General features: G+C 49.2%; 2 protein-coding genes across 5 annotated transcripts in view; one reads left to right on the top strand and one right to left on the bottom strand.

Annotated features, from left to right (window-relative positions):
* The first annotated feature begins 2,893 nt into the window (after positions 1 to 2,893).
* On the top strand, positions 2,894 to 7,688 carry LOC135896128 (uncharacterized). The gene is made up of 2 exons (XM_065424478.1): positions 2,894 to 3,335; positions 6,914 to 7,688. The coding sequence occupies exons 1-2, from the start codon at positions 2,959 to 2,961 to the stop codon at positions 7,560 to 7,562; spliced, it is 1,026 nt and encodes a 341-aa protein (XP_065280550.1). The 5' UTR covers positions 2,894 to 2,958; the 3' UTR covers positions 7,563 to 7,688.
* Positions 7,689 to 13,517: 5,829 nt separating this feature from the next.
* The window catches only part of LOC135896127 (uncharacterized), a 54,779-nt gene continuing 47,674 nt past the window's right edge, over positions 13,518 to 20,622 (bottom strand). For 3 of the 4 annotated variants that reach the window (XM_070520802.1, XM_065424476.1, XM_070520801.1), the window contains 2 exons: positions 19,848 to 19,967; positions 13,518 to 14,115 (listed from right to left, as the gene is read on the bottom strand). In XM_070520802.1, the coding sequence (XP_070376903.1) occupies positions 13,960 to 14,115; positions 19,848 to 19,967 (276 nt within the window). In that variant the 3' untranslated portion in view covers positions 13,518 to 13,959. Of the gene's footprint in view, positions 14,116 to 19,847; positions 19,982 to 20,622 lie in introns of all 4 variants that reach the window. The other variant, XM_065424477.1, reaches the window with a different exon arrangement.

Here is a 20,622-nt window from a genome sequence, read left to right as displayed (position 1 = left end):
TAAGTTCTCTGCTTCGTACATTAATCGTGCGCCTTACATAGCAGCCCCCCATTCCCAGAGGTTGTGTCTAAAAGATGCGTGAGCCCTACCGCATAGGTTTACAGGGAGAGAAAGTGCAGTCTCCACAGATGAAGCTGCGGCGCGGTGGATGGCAGCGCTGTTCAACTCAAACCTCCAAGATCTACTATGGACCATCCAGCAAGCCCATGAGGCGGCGAGGAGACACGGTCTCTGGACCTGCTCGGAGGCGGCCTAGGCCCAGGTCACGATTTTGCCGGATTTGCAGGTCACAAATTGCCGGATTTACCACCACAACCACCACTCCATATCAGCTCCTCCACGCATACTCAGACGTGTTGGTCATACCTTCCAATGTTGTGTGTCCACGCGCTCATACGACGATATTTTTGGGGGTGATCATCGGCCGATTGTCAGTGGCCCCAGAGCAGCCACTGTCTGTAACGGCACCACACCACTGTCAGCACATGGTGTTCGTTTATTTTCGTTCTTATCGACCCTTCTTGTAGGTTGCATCTGTGCTTTGTTATCAAATGTTACTAATAAAAATGCACCGATCATTTTGCCAATTTTGTATAATATCCATTGTTTTCATTCTTTTCTTTTTTGCCTTATGATTTAGCTGCGTCGCTTGCATTTCATGTTTTACTCATATGAATTTGTGTACTGAACCACACCCCTTCTGAAGTACTGCCTCATGTGAGTCCTTAGCGTAATAAAATAAAATCCGGAAATAGAAAGTTATCCTGCAATAATGTGATACGCAGGCTATACGGCAGCCTTAGAAGCCCTCGGTTGCCACAGCGGTAGATCTGACAAGGCCTACTTGCACTGAATATTAGTGACGGCCACTCACTCTTGTAAAGTACTTATGATTAACCTGATCCTGGAACGATTAAAACTGAGGAAGTTTAGTGCTAATTACAGCGCTCAGCTAGGGCAAGTTTGGCTAAGTAATTCACTCTATTCAGCATTGGGGTCTTTTCGTGCTTCACTAAAGGCTCAACAGTGACTACGGTTAGTTACCATGCAATCCATGCGTGCCACTGGTGAAAATATATATCCGGGTATTTTTGCATTCTCAAAATGACAGTACCAGACAAGGAATGGTTCTGTTATTTGCATGTTTTATAAAAGCCTGCATTCTGAGGCTTTCTGCGTTTTCTTACATATTTATACAGGTAACGATACAAACTCATGAACTTTTATCCCCGTTTTCGTATCAGTTTCATCAAGTTCTCGTTCTTTGAATATTGAACCAATTGAATTGGTTTATTAGCGCTAGCTCTTGGGCCAGTTGGTGCATGATGAACTTGAAAAAGAGAAAAGGGGGTACCGGAGAAAAACAAAGGACGCGCACACTAGGAAAAGGCGTTGGACACGGACGGACGCTGGTTTCTATGGGAGAATTGGTTCACGAGGAATTGGTTTCCATGGGAGAAACAAAGTGCCGGTTATTTTGCTTCTCAGTGCATCTGCAGTTGTGATTCAAGCGTAATGGGACTCATCATTTCAAGAACACTTGTGGTGAAAACTACTCATCGGAACAAAGAGCATCACCGCACACACTGACGTGACACGTGTTGCAACTGTGCCAACGCCTGACCAAAAAACCGCGCAGAAGGAAGCACGCAAACATACTGAATATGAAATTGAAAGGCGAATCTTGTTCACTGCATTTTATTTATGTTGGATAACACTATACCCGGCATGTCTGCTAGGAGATGAACATTAATTCCAACACAAAAACGACTTTTTTTTATTTTTACAAACAATAAAATTGTTAATTAATTTTAGTCGTATTTGTTAACAGTGAGAGACGCTACGCGTACAGCACTTGGTTACCAAAGCTTATGCTCGGTGAAGATACCAATAAAGCTGTTCTTTGCGCATTACAGTCGGAGTGGCGGCTGCGCCATTAAACTCTAAATTGATCACTACTGCACCACAACTAAACGATCTGCGTACTCGAATTTTCAAGCGTATAACTTCTGCATTTAGCCATTGAATGATATTTATTGCGACCTCCAACCAAGGCACACGCCGAGTGAGGCGGATAATGGCCTAGAATCATGTGGCACTGGCAATTTGCAGTTATTGTGTATAAACTTAATAAAGCGGTATAACTAAATTAAAGAAAAAGGAGAAAATAAGAAGTGTGACTGAATAGCGAGACGCGAAATATATTATTTCGGTGTCTTAGTTGAGGCTCAAAAAAAAGAAAACTGCCGAAGTGAGACGAGCGCTTTAAAATTAAACAATCGATTTTCTTTTCGCCCTCGTAACAGGGTAATTTGTCCAGCTTTCCAAACAAATGACGGTGTCATCGCAGGAAGCTAAATGCTTGTGTCTTGGATTCAACGGAAGGCAGAGTATGGACCTGCTTTGTGCGTTGTCCTAAGGGTGCAGTTTGCGTCGGGAACGTGCAACTTAATGAGGAAACAAAACCTCGTTGATTGTAAGCCGAAGAGATTAACGAGATGCAACGCACGAAAGTAGCACTGCTGTTGATGAATCTACAGTGCCAAACGAACATAATCACTTACTTGCATTCTTTGAATAGCTCTGAGCAGTTTCATATTTCCATTACGTAAATAATTGTGCAATGTACAACTAAATATTTTCTGTGGGACTTATACACGCCCCCACTTTTTAGCAATATTGATTTCGCTTCTGATGTAAGTGTTACTTGTTCTATCTGCTTTCATTTCATCTCACCTTACCCATAAGGATTTGCTACCTTCTAATGTTACGTAAGACAGAAAAAAAGGCCAGATTTCTGGTGTTGCGTTTTTATTTTCCTTCGACGGCCAGAAATAAGTTTTCAGATATTCACAACGCCGGTGAAGACGCAGCGCGTGAGCACGCGCCCAGCAGAAGAAGAAGATCGGCAGCTGCCACGCGCAATACCGGCCGCCGTTTCGACCCAAGAGGTCAGTCATGGGCAAGGCCAAGAAATCAAAGTCCGGCGGCAAGGGGAAGAAGGGCAAGCCCGGAGCCAAGGGAAAGAAAGGAAGCAAGGGAAAGAAAGGAAGCAAGGGAAAGAAAGGAAGCAAGGGAAAGGAAGTAAGCAAGGGATCCTCCTCGGCAAAGAAAGGAGCCTCGGCGAAGCCCAGCAAGGAGCCGTCGCCGAGCCAGCAGACGGGCAAGGGCTCCGAACAGACGACCACCTCACAGAGCGCGACGCCCAGCCAGACCGAGACAAGCGCCACGTCCTTCAAGCCTCTGGTTCGGCCGCCCTTGGAGCCGGTGGTCTTGCCCGCCGACCTGGATTTGTCGCTGCCGCGGCGGCCGTCGACCATCTACGTGTGGGACTGGTGAGCGCGCTCCTTCCTAAGGGCGTCGTAGGCTCGAACGAAAGAATGCGTGCGTGTCGTACGCGTTACGTTTTTTTTTTTACGCACTGACACCACGCGTTGCGTGACGTTCGAGGACGCGTTAATGGGCGACACGATAAACCTGCAAGAGCACTTCTCCACACTCCTGGCTTGGCAAGGCCAAGATGGCGGCCCTTGGGCTAGAATCGTGATTACTGCGTCAACTTGCATTCACACTGAAGTTCAGCGCACGCTAGTGTAGTGTACTAAACATCATCTGGATTACGTCAGTCACGCTCGCCCTTTCACGGGTATACTACCTGTAAGTGTATAACGCCCTTTTAGCTGTCGTCTGATAAAAAAAAAAGGAATGGAAAATCTTAGTGGAGACAATTTTCGGCAAACGTGTCCAAACAGCGTATATACCGCGTGCGCCCGTGTATTTGGCCACACTTCCCCTTGTCCGTCGGCCAAAGCATATTGTTTGTAAATTTAAAAGCCAGGCGGCACCTCATCTGTCAAAGAACAAAAGAAGCCGCAGTTACGCCCGAAAGGCGAACCATCGATTGCCATTGCAAATACATGAGCAGCTATACGAAGTAAGGATATTATTTAGTGAAGCAATGAACGAGGTTAGCTGGTGTACATTCATAATTGTATTGCACTTAGTAATATACCGATAGGAGAACTTGGAAGAACTTGAAGAACGAACGTAAAAAGAGAAGAAATGGACGTACGTAGTGCAAACTACCAATCGGTTTAATACTGTTAGAGGACACGCTTATACTTGCCAAACGTACGTTCATTTCTTGTTCATTTATGTTCGTTCTTCAAGTTCTTCCGTCAGTATAACGCTGAGCGCGATAGAATTATGTAAGGACAGTAGTTTTATCGGCTGTATAAACTTGCAAACATTCTCTTACTATCCTAATTAACAAGCATGGTATCAGCGCACACAGGTAACATGAACAAACCACACTCAACGACCCCGGACACTCGCTGTCAAAGCGCTAGCGTGAGGAAGTGCGGCAGCAGCAGCGAGCGAAGTGACCTTCAAGCTGTGTATCGCTAGAACGGCGAGTGGCGAGAACGCAGCCAGCACGAAGGTATGAGAGCCCCCGACGCAGATGGTTGTCACGACGCGTGAAGCCGTGCATTGCGCAGTTGCTGCCGAAATACAACGCCGGCCCCCACTCCCTCCCTTCACCCCAGGGCTATGCACGCGACGAAAGAGGGCGCGTTTCCTCCCCGCTGTTTTTCCACCGTACACGCGAGATTAAGCCTCTATCGTCAGCGCTCCTCGGCCGTGGGCGGAGTACAACGCCTCCGCCCGTCCCTACCCTCCCTCCGGGGCATTTCGCGCGACGGAAGACGGCGCGTTTCCGCCCCGCTTTCCTACCTTCCGCGCCAGATTGAGCCACGATCATCGGCTTCCCACGCGCGCTTTCAATCGCCCCTATAATGCCAGCAGCGCATGGCGGCGGTGTTATCACCCTTGGAAATCACACAGGACATCACGGCGATGACAACGCCGACGGCAAAAATGCGCCTGGATTGTCCATATAATTGCTCTCGCAATAAAAAAAACGCGTCAAACAGATTTAGGTCGTAAAATGCTGGATGATGCGTGATGAGAACGACAAAAAAAAATTTAATAAGGAGAGTCGAATAAAGAAAAAAAGGAAAAGAAAAGAAACACGTTTTGGAACCTATGTGCACAAGCGAATGGCTTTCTTCAGCGTGGAGTGCGGAGGTCGCACAGCCTTCGCCGTTTGCCAAAGTGCGGTGAAACAGCGTACAGAGTATTCCTCACTCCACCAGTGTTACAGTCGGCAAGGTCCTCCATTCGAAAGCTATGTTGTTGCACGGCAATCTAAAGTTCCGTGTTGGCCGCTTAAACTATACGCCATTTATTAGGGTGTTTTAGTTGAGCGTCCTTACGGACCGCTGCGCTCCGAGTTGCACCGCTAAACCACAGCGGAGCGGCGGGCGATTTTCACGTTTTACTTATACGTTTAGCGTAGCAAAGGGGACCTTTCGTAGTTTCGGCGCCCTCTGGCCAAATTCAGGGTAACAAAACAACATAAAAAGACCCATTGATCACCTTTATAAAGTAAAATGAACATATATAACTTATTTATCCATGAAGTATCTAGCCGTGCGCTTGTAATGCGTTACCAGTGGAAAATAAAGCGCCGTCTCGGGGAACGCCACAAGATAGCCAGAGAGCTTGCTTTTTGCGTCCAATCCAATCCTCTTTGACGCCAACGCTAGCCAACGCGCTGCGCAGCCCGCTCCGCTCAGGCAGCTAGTAAGCGGATCGTGTTTGCTGCTCCGCTAGCCCGCTTGCGGCTTAGCGGAGGACGCATGCGCATTCGCGCTTCCGCTACGCTCCGCTCAGCTGCCTGAGAAGAGAGTAAAAACGCCAAATTAAAACACTATATTAGGGCGAAAGCCCTGGACGGCTTATTGGACGAAAATTTTACTGTCCGTTGCTATGGCAACACAATTGAGGGTAGAGCCCTCAGCCTTCGGTGGGAGTCGGACCCACGACCTTTGATGTTAATTAAGGCGCAGTTACTAGAGGGATAGTTAAGATATAGTTAATTAGGGCACTAAGATCCACGACCTTTGCTGGGAATCAAACCGACGGCCTGTGGTGTTAAGATAAAGTTAATGAAGGCACGGCTATCTAATACTGATTTAATTTCGGCACCCGTTGGGTGGAGTCGAACCCACTTGGAGATATGGGCGAACTGACCGTACATCGAAGTTGTATTCCGATTGACATCGGGAAGGTCGAGAGTCGAATCCGCTACCTTCGGTGTTTACTAGGGCGAAGTGAACTAAGACAATGTTAATTAGGGCACATTTAATAAGTACAGAGTTAATTAGGACACTCGTACCCACGACCTTAGGTTGAAGTCGAATCTGCGGGCTTTGGTGTTAATTAGGGCAAATGTGATTAAGACAGCATTAATTAAATTAGAGCTAATTAAGGCACTCGAACCCACGACCTTTGGTGGGAGAAAGCAACTAATAGGAAGTAACAACGTATTAGCGAGAAAATATCAAGTAATGCAATGAATGTCTCGCGAGCGCGCAGGCTTTCGCTTTCATCCTCTTTAACATCTAAAGCGATCGAATTTTATTTTCGCTCTCATATAAACACTGCATTCATTACTAAAGGTCCCAGAAATAAACGGAACTCACACACAAAATGTATTTTTGTTTAGGACTCACTCAAGCTTGTCCAAATTCTACCCAGTCGGGCTCACTCGGACTCAGGCACACACTCAAATTCCCTCGGATTCACCATCCACTCTGAGTGTGAGTGAGTCTGAGTCAAAGTGAGCCGCGAGTCCACTCGTGAGTCCGATCGCCGACCTATGGCCAGTACTGAATGCCCATTCACAGACACAAATCGCGCACACGTACCGACGAAATGTCATCCAGACCATAAACCACAAAAAGCTACCACAAAATTCACACGACTCAGCTTGGACTACTATAATTCATACGTTCTACAAATTCATCAGCAACGATAGCGCAAGTGTGCCGCTTGACTCTTTTTCCAGGGGCAACGTCTGGTTCTTCCCCGTCGGAGTCGTCGCCCTGGCGGTCGTGGTACTCGGCATGATCCTCATGTCGTACAACATTCGGAGCGAATACGTTCGAGCCCCGAACGAGACCACCGCCGCCGCGCACAACGCCACAAGCGTCGCCGCAGCCGAGTCCACCGAAACCAACGCCGTACAACACAAACGGCGGTTGTTCAACGCCACCAGGCGCAAGCACTGGGGCATGTCGCTCGAGCCGACCGACGCGGTGTCGACCGCTTCGGACGACGTACAAGTCAAACGGCGGTGGTTCAACGCCACCAGGGGCAAGGACTGGGGCATGTCGCTCGAGCCGACCGACGCGGTGTCGACCGCTTCGAACGACGAGTGGACAACGGCGAGCGCCGGTGCCGAGTTGACGACGTCCGCTGAAGGTGTCGGCGACGGGTCAGCCGCACTGGCTGTCCAGGTCGCGGGCGAAAAGGTCAACGCAAACGTGACCGCCAGTTCAGAGGCCAGCAGACCGGCTCAAGTTTGGCTGCATGCCCCAGTCGACCGCTCGCAAGGCGCGATCCACGCGACGAACTCCTTGCCAGTGGCATCGAAGGTGACCGACAGCGAAGAGCTGCCGCAGAACGCGTCCGCTGCGTTGGGTAACGATCCCTAGAGGGGAGACTGCGGGTAGCCTTCGGGTTGGGCTCAAAGTGCGGACTCGTCGAAGGAACGCCGGTTGCCTCCATCGTTTCGCAACGCTAATAAAGTGAATGCGAGAAAATGTCGTTTATCTCCCTGACCATAGTCTTGCACCTAATCTCCAATAAAGACTGGGGGTTATCTCGGCAGGAAAAATGCCATTCAAATTTATTATGGCAAATTTCCTGCAGATTGAGCAGCTAGGATTGTCGCACCCAGCTTAAATAGAAGCTTTCCTAGCGAACGTTCTCGGGCTTTCCACGCCATGGCTGCTGCCGCGATGCCAAAAGATCTCGTCCCTCTCGTCGCTTAGTGCATTCGAACGCGCGAGAGGACGCGCCAGTTTCCATTACGCATCAAGGAGGCAGGAATGAAAACTAGAACGACATCGGTCGACCTAGCCCCTGTCACTGGCGTCGTACTTCTCTCGGCACACATTTCTCCTCGCCCTTCTTCTCAGGACACAAGCGTCATTTTCGTCCTCGTGACGTCCCTGCGTCGAGACGTCTCGCGGCGGGCGTTCGCAAGAACGTCCTGCTTCCGTCTTGGATTCCGTCCTGCTTCCGTCTTGCAACACATTAAAGTTGTGGCAAGCACAACGTAAAAACAATGTTTCGTTGTTTACATAGTTGCAGCACCAGTTGTGGAACCCGCAAGTAATGCGGAGGTTGTGAGTTGGGTTCCCACCATCGGCTAGTTATTGCTTCGTCCACCTTAGCCCCCCCCCCCCCATTTCCCTTTTCTACATTTCATCAATTTCAAGCAATGCCAATTTCTCCGACGCTTTGCTTGGCTTCATTGTCTGTCTGCTTGAGACGGCCATGATTAACGAAAATCGAGCCCCTCGGTTTCCCTCCTCCTTTCATTCATTCAAAGCGAGAGTCTCGAATATGACAGCCTTGATGGTGTTAAGCAGTATACGAGGGCTTTAACGCGAGAGCGTTAAGGGCCCCGTGTCGCAGAAAATCCGGCGTTGAGGTCCCGCGTCCGGCGTTGAGGCCCCGCGTCCGGCGTCGAGGTCCCGCGTCCGGCGTCGGACGTCGGTGAGCAAAATAAATTCTGAACCACATTCTGAATCACGCATACACAACCACTCTTCTAGCACCAAAGATGCTCACATGCCTTGTTTTTCATTCTTTATGAAGTTACTCCTCGGTATTTTGAGAACAGCACCCACGAACAAATCTAATAAAAACAGAACCGGCAGCGCATATCTTTTATGTTACCTCTTCTCCGACTAAAATACCAAAAGCGCGAAAGAATAACAGGAGATCGACCTACGCAAGAGGCCGCGTTTCTAACTGAAAGCTTGCCTTCGTGCACAGCGTAAACCGCCAGCATTTCCCGGTAAACGTTGCGGTTAGATAAGCTGCAGTTGCCGGGAAGCATAAAAAGCAGTCAGGAGTCTTCGAATGCCACCGCGGCTTAAAAGGTGAAGCTTAAGCGTCCTCCTGCTCTCCTGAGTTGACGTGTTACGTGACGCCATGGGGTCAAAAAGTATGTTCCACATCCGCCCACCGTATACGTGTCAATACAGAACACGCTCAAAACAATAATAGGGACCCCCGAAACGATGATAAGGCGCTCCTGATTACACCCTGCGCCCGACCTTACCTCTTTGCACTCATTTGATTGATTTGCTTTGCTTTAATTACCTATTTGTTCCTCTGCACCTGACCGCTCTTTGCGCGGTCGTTAACTTGGCTCGCGAACAAGTTAAGGACTGGTGCAAAGAGCGATGGAACGAAAAATGCTTCGTGTAACGTTAAGAGACAGGAAGAGAGCGGTGGGGATCAGACAGCAAACGTGGATAGTCGATATTCTAATTGGCATTAAGAGACAAAAAAGATGGCGCTGGGCAGGCCATGTAATGTGTAGGATGGAGAACCGGTTGACCATTAGAGTTACAGAATGGGTGCCAAAGGAAGGGAAGCGCAGTCGAGGACTACAGAAAACTAGCTGGGGTAATAAAATTAGGAAAATTGCAGGCGCAAGTAGGAATCATTTGGCGCAGGACAGGGGTAATTGGAGATCGCAAAATATGCTGATGACGCTGATTATGGTGGTGATGATGATGATCACGATGCGAAGCACGCAGCGCTTCCCGCATACGTTTCCCGGTGAAGATTACTGTTGGGGAAGGCGATGGCAGCTTGTGGTGAGTGACGTCCCAACCCTTTCGTATACAATATAACCAGCCCAACAACTAATTTCAATGTTGTTGCAGCATCGCTATGAGCGGCGACCTACGGTGAAAATTACCGTTATTCACATTACTACAATTGCTCTGAATTATCATTACTATCATTACTCTAATACATAGCCTACACCCCTCAGCCGTTGTAGTGGGGGTTGTCAACAGCTGCGCTGGACATCCGCTTTCGCAAGACTGTGATGGCGAGTTAATTCTTTTCTTCGTTTCTTCTACGCTCGATTTGTGGCAGATCCTCCAGTAGTGGTTTGCGTCATTTGATGTAGAGACCCATTCCATGAGAGCCCAAAGCTCTCGTGGCCTGCAGGACCTGAATAAAGTTGATTTCCTTCCTTCCTTCCCGACCAACCAACCAATCTCATTGCAGCGTACCCAGTCCAACGGCAGCAGTAGGCTGTCCGATCGGGGTTGACGCGTGTACCAAATGCTACTCTTCTTGTGGGTTGTGCCGTTGTGGGTTTTCACCAGTTCTTGTAAAAAAAATTTAAGGCCTAAAAAAATATTGCTGACAAATCTGTAAACCAAACTCTGTGCGGTGGATACCAAGCAAACCGATCTATACGTTTACATGTATTTTATTGTGAGCTCCGGAGGCAAAACATAAATGATTCCTGTGGTTCTCATTACATCTATTGCGACCACACCGGAAGCTGCCTCAAAAAGTAATTTGCGATGCATCTGTCGTCGTTCTCGGTGGCTACGGTGCTAAACATGTATGGCCTCCGAAATGCGTGCGCAGGTGCCACTGTAGTTTCCAGACGTCACCGGCCCGTGGCGACAGTGACACGCAGAAACTTCTACATGAATCGCAAACGCGTAAGCAGCATGGTGCAGTGATTAGAGCGCCCATCTCGCAACTTCACATTGTCAAGAGAACAAGAGTTTATTCATTGTATGACGAGTGCCGGGACATGCGGTGGGCGACCTGAAGACAACTCGATGACGTTGACATGGCGAATGTGAAGGCAGAAGATGAGGAGGCGGTGGCCTGAAGACAACTCGATGATGATGACAACGGAAAGGACGGACGGATAGAGCAAACCTAGGGCGCGACCTTATAACGGTTCGAAAGGCGAGCCGCTCGCTTGCTCCCGCTTGATTGGTCACACTCGTGGTTTTGTGTAGAAAACGTCACATTCTGGCCAATTACGTGGGGCCAAGCGAACAGTCCGTTTTCCGAATCGCCTGCCCAGTCTCGAGCAGGGGTAGGGGTTGGTAATATCGATGTATGACTGATCAAATAATTGACTAAATGTATCCCGCAATACGATTAATCTTTATCCATGTCCTCCTTTCATTTCATGAATTAGACCGGCTCGATTAATCCTTTTGAGAGTTTGACAGAAGTGGCCTAAAGATTCTGGTGGTGGTGGCGATAACCTTTATTGAAAGCGTGGGAGGGGAAGGGGGGAGGTGGCTGAGAGATCGGGCTCAAGTAAGGCCCTGGGCCTTCCGAAATCGTGCTGGAATGGTGCACGAGCAGCGACTGTGCGACTCTGGTAGAGCGACTGTCGACTGGTTTTTCCGAGTCCCGATTGATGCGGAGCCGAGCGCTTTCCCCCCTCTTCCCTTACACCGCCCACGCGATCACGCCGCCCCAAGCCTGAGGCTTACAATGCCCTCGCAATTCAAGGCATACTATAGCATCCCAGTAGTTAGTTGTCATGTCACGCCGAGTCCACTAAACAGGTGGTACAGCATGAGCGCCGGTTGGGAGAACGTACTTGACATAACGATAGAGTTCATCTCGATTCCAGCAAATCAGATCTATAGCATCTGAGCATCTGTTCTCGCATGCTGGTTTTGTGGCTATTCAAAAAGGGTATAGGTTTCGCCCAACCACCCCAGCCAATGTGATTCCTTCGCTCTGTAGAAAAGAGCTTGTGGTTTAAAATCCCAAACCAGCAATTTCTCTTCCCCTGTGCGTACTGAAATGTATTGCATAATTCAGTTGGACTTCCCCAACTTCTACTTTTGCAATGTTTCATATTTCTTGTTTAATTGTGCTGTACGGGGATTCACTACTGATGTGTACGTATCTTATTTCTGCACCAAGTGCAACTACATAGTGTTAACTATAAGTATTTATTTATTATCCTTTATCAAACGTTCATACAGTTGTGCTTCAAACTTCAAAATTGAAACCACTCAAACATTAAAATAGGGTCCTAGAAAGTAGATATATCTGCTTCAACCTGTTAAATGTGCACGGCAAAATTTTCGAATAATCAATTAATTCATGAGAAACCCTGCACCGAAAGTGATTGATCGATTAAAGACTAAAATGGCGAATGAATAATTCTTAATCGAAAAAAAAAGTTAATAAACCATCCCTAAGCGGTGGTTGTTGGTTGCCCGACATGCAGCTGCGGGAAATTAAAAAAAAACGAGAGAGAGAGAGAGAGAGAAGGAGCTGGTATACCATGCTATCAGCGTATATAAGCCCATTATCGATTTTTCATTTTTTTTTTGAGGTGAACATATTATATCTCTAAATGACTAAGGGCTTTTAGCTGGGCTTGTTAATAGTCTGCACTCGTGTTTGCTTCCTTTATTGTCCCATCCTCGTGAAGTTCACCCAAAACTCTAAATGAATGTTGGCAAGGCTCAGAGAGCCCTACACAATTTGTAAAATTGCTCTCCTACGAACAAGCTTCATTTTCGTTTCCCCGGAGATGTGTACATCGTGACGCAGAAGCTGCTCACGTGGAAGCAGAATATGGTGACGATTCTGCGCGCACTATGTCCGATGTCGCCAGACCTCGCTGTGCTATCTCGAGAGCCGTCACTGGAGAGACCAGCGCTGCTATCGCTATGACGTAGGAAGTGACATCACGACACCCGCGTTCGCGCCTTTGCAGCAGCTCGCTGGCGATTGAAGCCTTGATTGTTGAATTGCATAGATAAGTGTTCCATTCCGAAGGCACAGCATGGGTTTGCTGCTCGTTGCTACAGCTACTGTCGGACGTATTCGACCGAGCCCGGTGCAAGTGTTCACGCGTACCCCCCAAAAACCGAAGCGGCAACGAGCTGTTTCACTGATAATTACACGCCTAAAGCTAGCTCGAAGCGCTGACGTCAAGCCCGCGCGCCTGTCAACGCGAATCGACATCGAAACCGTCCGCACAGCAGCCACAGCGGGGCGCGAATTCTCGTGTGCCTCGATAAACGCAATACGAGAGTCATGTGAGCGATTACAGTTAGAGCTTACTAAGTTAATTTCACGACAGCCCGCCTATTACGCGAGTGGCCTCTTCACGTTAGTCCATAGTGCCGCGTGCACACGTTCAGACGAGAGTGGAGTACGCGGCGATTCCACCAGGTTGCTCCGCTCACTAAAAAAGTATTTTGCTGCCTTATAAACAGACTGGTTTGTATATACACGCTAGGTCTTGCAGCCAAGACACAACGCATGCAACGCTTCAAACACGCACACACGTGGAAGTGAACGTGGCTGCACGAGCCTCTGGACATGCCGAACACTTCGCAGCCGGTATCACGTGGTACCGCTTTCTACGTCACGGAGAGATAACAGCAGATGGCGCCACAGTATGTACTCGCAGGAGCTAGTGCCAAGGAGTCGTAACCATACAGCTTTATACAATAACATATTGTTGGAAAATATATACGGTCGCAACGTCCTGCTCCCTAGTGACCATGCACCATCTGGGTTATGACGTCATGACACGTACGCCTCCTGAAAAACAAAGCACAAAGTGGTTCGTAGGAAAACAATTTAGTGCGTTCACGATCGACAGTGACTGAACGAGAATTGTCTCTGTATAGCATACGTTTTGACAAGAAAACTTGCCTTCGTCAGCACTTGCCAGTGTAAAAGCAATCTCAGTACTCCTTTAAGTGAGAACTCAGAATTGGGGTGACGCAGATGACGCAGCCATTAACAATAATGATAAATATTATCGCGCATTTCAGTTCATCAAGCACACAACGCGTACGCTTTACTTGTACAGTAGGCACGTTCACGGTTTCGCGTGTGCACTTTGGCCTTAATTACTGCCAATATCTTGCGAGAAGTGCGTACTGCACGTTACATGTGTTCGTCAATTGAAAGCTATCACACGAGTCTCTATAGAAAGGTGCACCACGCTCGGTTCCGGCCGGTAAAAAAAAAACTCGCGGCGTATTCGCGTGGCGATCTTCAGGGCAGCTGCGGTATGCGCCCGGGCCTGCCTCGGGCTACCAGCCATACGAGCGGAACGGCTTTGCGGCAATCCTTGGGCCCGATGTCGAACTCTACGTCGTCAACGGCCCATCCGAGGCGCTTGCCGCTGTAGAGCTTGTAGGCGTGCATCATCTGTAGTTCGAGAAATCGCGTGCAAAGGCGAGAGAGAGAGAGAGAGAATTCAGTGGCGATTTAGCGGTAAAGGGGAGAGAAATGCGTTGGCATTACGCTCGTCGCAGCTCTTTGAGGTGGTGTATACGTGTTTTAAAGCGCGTTCACCTCATTTAAAAAGTGTAGTTCAGGAGCTCACTCGACACACGTCCTGCCTCTTCCAGAGGCGAAGTACAACTGACGGGGCCCCGGAGCTGACCACCATCGGTTACATTATGCACGTACATTGCGCTGGTGCGACGGCACCCTAAAAGCTTCAACATGCCCAGCAAAAGGCGAGTGCCTCTACTGGCATCGCACAGGTGCCACTGCGCTGCCCGCAAAGAGTGGCGTCAGTGAATTTACATCATTTTCAGATTGCGAGCACTAATATTGTTTTGCAATTTTTGATAGCCCTTAGATTTAGGCAATGCCTCCTTTACTAGATGCCAGCCGCGTTGTCCGTAAACTCGGTTCCTGGCCCTCTCCCTTTTCTCTCCTCCGCGAAAAGGCAGCGAGCGCCGCTTGTGGCGGACGTCTGCAACCTAGATCACATGCTGCGGCCTCTGAAATTGCCATGGCTTCTCTTGCCATCTCGGAGGCCCGCGATAACGCTCGCTAACAGACGCCCGCGCATATAGACGACCGCACGCCAAGTTTCATCCTAGACGCCAGCGCTCGTTTCTCCCTTGGCGGAGCGATTTCATCTCCAGCGGGGGTTTCCGTCGCCGCTTCCCTTCACGGTCGCGCCCGCGTTCAGTTCGCGCTGCGCGCGAAACGTCTCTTGTTTGCGACGGCACCTCTGCGGATGACCGGAAATTCTTATTGTGTTGTTAACCGTCACGACAGCAATGTAAACATGAAAAGGTTGATGCCACCAGTGAAATTCTGCCGATTCACAAGAAAATGGTACGAAAGAAGCAGACGACAGACATGGATTACTGCGGTGCGCCGAGCGAAGTAAACATCTGGCAAACGAAGCGAGCTCGTTCATTGATCCCTCCTGAGTGTATGACGGTTTCTATATGTAACCCACGTGAAATTAATAATTGCTCGGTACATAATCCTTTTATTCATATAAAAACTTTAAGTTAAACGAGCGCTTGTCCTGTCTTCTTTCTCGTGTTTCGTTTGTGTGTGCGCTGTCTAAGAATGTAAACCACGTCTGTTGTATGCGCTAGCAGTGGCCGAAGTTCACGCGTGCCGAGAAATTGAATATGTGCATGATGCATTGAACATGACCGGAGTTCATTCCCGCTTGACCACCGCACCGATTGATCGGGTTACTGGACGATACACACCCGCGTCTTGGTCGCACCGGCATTGCTGAAGCAGGAATGATTAATAATACTTTCAACTTCCGTCTCTTGAGTACTGTTAAAAAATGACCAAGCTGTCTACATTGCTGCCTCTATTCCATATTGTAGGGGACGTACTAGTTAAAGTTGTGTGCGCATGTCGTACTTGTGCTATGCAGCGATATATCTTGTTTATTTCCGCACAGTGTCGATAGAAGTCCGTTGTCGCCATCAGAGACAACACGGATTTGTAGCAAACATAATGTGAGAAACTGCAAAAATGACTTTAGCTCGTAGGTGCCGTATGTATGTGCCGCATCGTATGTGCTGACGATTTTTCCGGCGGCACATACGATGTCGTTTCCAATTACCTCCTCAGCGTCCCTTACATGGTTAAGCAGACGCTGCCCTTTCGCCGCATTGCAGCCATAAAAATAATCGTCAAGCGTACCGATCTTCTTAAAGGCAAATATAGCGTGTGCAGTTTGTTTCACACTAAGGGGAAAACTCGGAACGTATTGCGTCGCGATGCGGCAAGCAATGGAGTCGTGCGACGGCAGCAGCTCGAGCAGGCGCACACGCTTGAGGGGCAGTGTCGTGATCTGCGTCGTCTGCTACGGCGGCGCGCGCTGGCCGCATTTTCGGGAAGCGTGGTACTGTCAGGGGCAGTGCATCGATTTCATCGGTACTGCGGGAACTGAGCTGATATTCTTTACTAAACGTTGTGCGTCGCCACACTCTGATCCTTCATTGGCGATAATGGAGTTCCACAAACTTTTTTTGGCAACGTGGTTCATTTGTTCTTTCGAAAGGCCGGAGTACTGAGCGTGTGCACGTATATTTCTTCACTGTGTGTGCTACCGTAATGAGCAGCGACAAAAGGCACCAAGATGTGCGCGCAACGTGCTCAGTCTTTGTTTGACTCGAAAGGAAAACGAAGCACTCAACAATGGGAGTCGAACACGATGAAAAAAACGGACACGATTAAATGAACGTTTTAGGTTCAGACAATGAGCTGAAAGTGATTTTTCTCGATAATCATTCGCTACACCAGACAGACCCTGCCCGCCGGTGGGGAATTGGACACGTCACGCTCGGAACTTCAGTTAGTATCTCGTCATGTCCCCAGCGGCAGCGATGACAGCGCTCATCCTGGAAGGCAGTGAAGTGTAGAATGACTTGATCAGGGATGTGTTCATTCGCTGCACGTCTCAGTCACTGACGATGGTGGATCGAAGCCTATCCTCGGGCGACTGATAGAGGGGATGTTTCGCCAGAAACACTTTCAACGAGCCCCAGACATTTTAAATGATGTTGGCGCCCGGGGATTGAGGCGGCCGCTCCAAGAGAGTGACTGCGCGCTCTTCTAGCAGTTCTTGCACAGCACGAGCAGTGTGGATCGGCGTCCTATCGCGTTAGAATATATAGTCGCCTTCCAGAAACGGGCCGTCAAGAATGTATGGAATCAGTACGTCGTCTATGCCTGCCATGCAGCGATGAACTTACATTCGAGGCGTATCAGTGGGCGTCGCGCAACGCTTAGCAAAGAATACCGGCTCATTTCACGCAGTAACGATGTGATCAGCGCCCTGCACATGACAGTAGAACGTTTCTCGACAATGCGGCCAGCGTGCGCCTTACAGTAGAACGTTTCTCGACAATGCGGCCAGCGTGCGCCGCCGTAGCAGACGACGCTGTTCAAGATCCCGCCCCTCGAGCATCTGCGCGAGCTGCTGCCGCCGCCTGACTCAAGCGCTTGCCGCATCGCGATGCAATGCGCTTCGAGTTTTCCCCTAAATGTCAGAGAGACTGTACACCGCCCATCGAAGGAAATGTCCACGCGCACACACCGCGCGCGGCGCGAAACGTGCCCAAACACGCGCAGTGCAGGAGGCAATCAAGGCGGCGCGAACGAGAGATGGGAGAGGGGTACCACCGGCTAATAGAATTTTGCTCCGCATGCGGTGCTCTCAACGCCGGCGCAGCAGCGCCGCTCTCGGTGCCGTTCTTGTCTATAAAGCGCCGGCGGAGCATTCCGCCGCCGCTGCCACATCCGCCGGAAGTTGAAAAGGCAACGAGCGCCGCCTCACGGAATTTATGCTGAACTAACTTCAACTAAGGGAACCGCCGCCGCAATGAGAACACGAGCAACGCGGCTGGCATCTAGTAAAGGAGGCATTGATTTAGGATAAAAGGCATAAGCTATGAATTAAAATTATTGAGGTCGAGGAGAGTCAAGCACGTGAGCATGCGCTGTAAAAAGATAAAACAGCAAGGAAAATGACCCAATTGGGAACGAGTAGGGAGTTCCCTTGGGGCCTATCAGGAAAAGACAAATGGACCTGAGTATTGGAAAAATGAGGCGCGCTGGCGGATAAGGCAGCCGGCGCCCGAGCGTAAACAAACTCGACCCCATTCCGGAAAGGCGGACCGCCTAGGGGCACGGAGTAAGACATACAGGAGGTGAAACTCCCGTCAGCGCGAGCGAGCGCGGGCGACCAGATAAAGTCACAATTGTTGCATGCGCCGACGCTACCCTATGCAGTGGCGACACCATGCGGCGCGTCGTAGAAGCAGCAGTGGAAAAAAAAAAAGCAGCGCCCGGCGCTCACTCCGGCGGCACCCGCTCAAAGCAGACGACACGGGTGTTTGCTTCAGCGGGCACGCCGTAACCGCACTGCGTAGGTGCGCGCACTCAAGCAAACTGTTTTGTTGTGTGCCCATCAAAAAAAGCAACACGTGTGGCAAACTTCCGCTAATCTTCCTCTTATCGCCAAGCAGCTAGGGCAACTAGTTTTCGTGAGTTTTATAAAAAAGAAAAGGAACGGAAACACATGCACGGCGGCATGCTTCCTAAGCGCACCCCTGTGAGCACTAGAGCGAGAAAGAAGCGGTCGCCCTTTGAGCGATTAGGAACGAGATAGCCATCAGTTTCGCAAGCGCAAAAAGCCGAAAACCGCCCGCCACGGAGCAAGATAGCCCTGGCTACAACCAGAAGCTACGTATCATCTTATAGCTGTCATGGAAAACGCGTTTTATTTTTTACTGTGCTCAAATGGCTGAAGCGTAGCAGCAGTTGCTTTTCGGGCTAGTCAGGCGCGCGCGGCCGAACGGGAGCAACACTCGACCGGTTGCCCTGGCAACCGAAACAGCGGTAATTTCTTCCCATGCCGCCAGGTGGCGCCAGCATGAAAATATATCCGCGGGCTTGTGACCTTTTCTGGTCGCCGCAAACAGCGGAGTTTCCACTCCTATATTTCTTGCTCCGTGCCTAGGGGCAACCGCATACAACACGCGCAAAGAAATTTCACCGTTGTGTCTAGGCAGAGTCAGATATTCAAGGAGCAAAGCATGCATGGTGCAAAGGAACCCAGATTTTCTCTCTCGCACCCGCTCTCACTCGCGCCTGCGCAGAAACGTCAAGCGCCTCGAGAAAATCCACGCCCTGCTGCACATACTAGCTATTGTAAAAATGCGGCCCGGAAAGTAGAAGAGGCGAAGAAAGCTTCGCTTTAATGTGCAGATGCGACGCACGCTTTGGCATCTGTTTGAAGAGAAACTTTCGTCAAGTGACCAAATAATATAATCACGTCTGTTCATCTGCAAACAGCACGTGTTCCCGGTAAATTAACATTACTGCGAAATTGAAGGATTTCTGTACGAACACATTGTCACTCTAAATTGATTTTCCCTCTGAGACAAAACGGTCCCGTGAAAGCGTGTATCGGTTGACTCTGGGCTAACAAAAAGAATCGAGTTGATGCTTTCCGGGGCAGGGGGAACACTTTTGTGCTCCTTTGCTGATCAGTCTTGTCAGTTTTATTCGAGCTTTAGGAGAGCGGAGACATGTACTGTTAAGGTACGTCTCTGCTATGCTGTGAGGGCCTGTGATTAATTTCTCTTGGCACTTCGCGATGCAGAAGCGTGTTGATGCCTGCGATTGACAGAGGGCTCGCAACCGACCGCGCCTGACGACCGAATCACGGTAACTGATGTTCTCGCCAACGAGCGCCAACCTGCCCGTCGCCTCACTGAATTGTCGGTCCTCCTATGGGACGCCACTTAACCCCTCCAATCCTTCCCTCATTCTTCTATCCTCTTTCTTGCCACTTCCATCTGCCCACAGACATTAAACCGTGTGCCCATTAAGGTTGCAGAAGTATGTGTCTCTTCTTCACCTCAACCCACCCCCACCCCCTCTCGTCTTTGCTTCCGTTGACTTCTGCTCACGCAACCATGACCACGCAAAATAGTCGTGGGGGTATTCGGATGTCCTAAATTGTCGCCGCTGGTTGGTTCACCAACTTCAGTCACCAAAGCGACTATTTGCGAGCAACATTGCCGCGTGGCATATCAGCCCGCTGGTGTGAATGCCCCTTTAGAGGGACCCAGATACAGTCACTCGTGCGTATATACCTTTGGGCCGACGGTGGAGTTGTCGTCGAATGTGACCACCTGCTTCTTGGAGCTGCTGCCCGTTTGGAACCAGGACATCTCCCAGCCGGCATTGGTGATAGGCAGCTGATCATAGCAAACCTAAAGGAAGGACACTAAATTATTTCATTATTTGATTAATTAAGTACTGACACACACTTCAGGAAACTTTTTGGCGTTGCCTATTACGAGTGCAGACAAGCAATGCCATGCAATAATAACTAATGCGTACGGAGTGTGATTAAATGACTCGTTTTCAAAGTCTCATTTAATCCTACCTGCTGTCTTGTACACTGGAATATCACACGACATGGGCTGGCATAATGTTCAAGCATCATGTTGGCTTATGTTGTAGTTATAATTCGTTGTGGGTAATGTTGTTTATCTGCGCGTGTCTTTTACCACACGTTCGCGCTATGCACTGCATCCACTAGCAATTTTAGAATTTCTCATTCAACGTTCAAAGTTACTTCGCTGAATGGTGCGATGTCGCTGAGCAATGGGGCCCATGTTACCGGCTATACTTCCAGCTTTTTAGCCTTTGCATTCGCTGATTCGCAATATGCAAACAACAATAACTAAATAAAATAAAATGTAACACGGATTCCTTTTTATTGACTGGCTTATTAACTGGTGGATTTTTCATTCATTCAAAACATTGATTTTTCATTTGCAGAGATAAAATTAAAACAATAGACATTTTGAGATAATCCCATAAACAATTGTAAATGCGTGTTGGCGATCACTGAAAACATTT

The sequence above is a fragment of the Dermacentor albipictus genome, chromosome 6 (genome assembly GCF_038994185.2).
Source record: "Dermacentor albipictus isolate Rhodes 1998 colony chromosome 6, USDA_Dalb.pri_finalv2, whole genome shotgun sequence".
Taxonomy (NCBI): domain Eukaryota; kingdom Metazoa; phylum Arthropoda; class Arachnida; order Ixodida; family Ixodidae; genus Dermacentor; species Dermacentor albipictus.
Note: the sequence above shows the minus strand (reverse complement) of the source record. Positions and strands in the feature narration are given on the sequence as shown.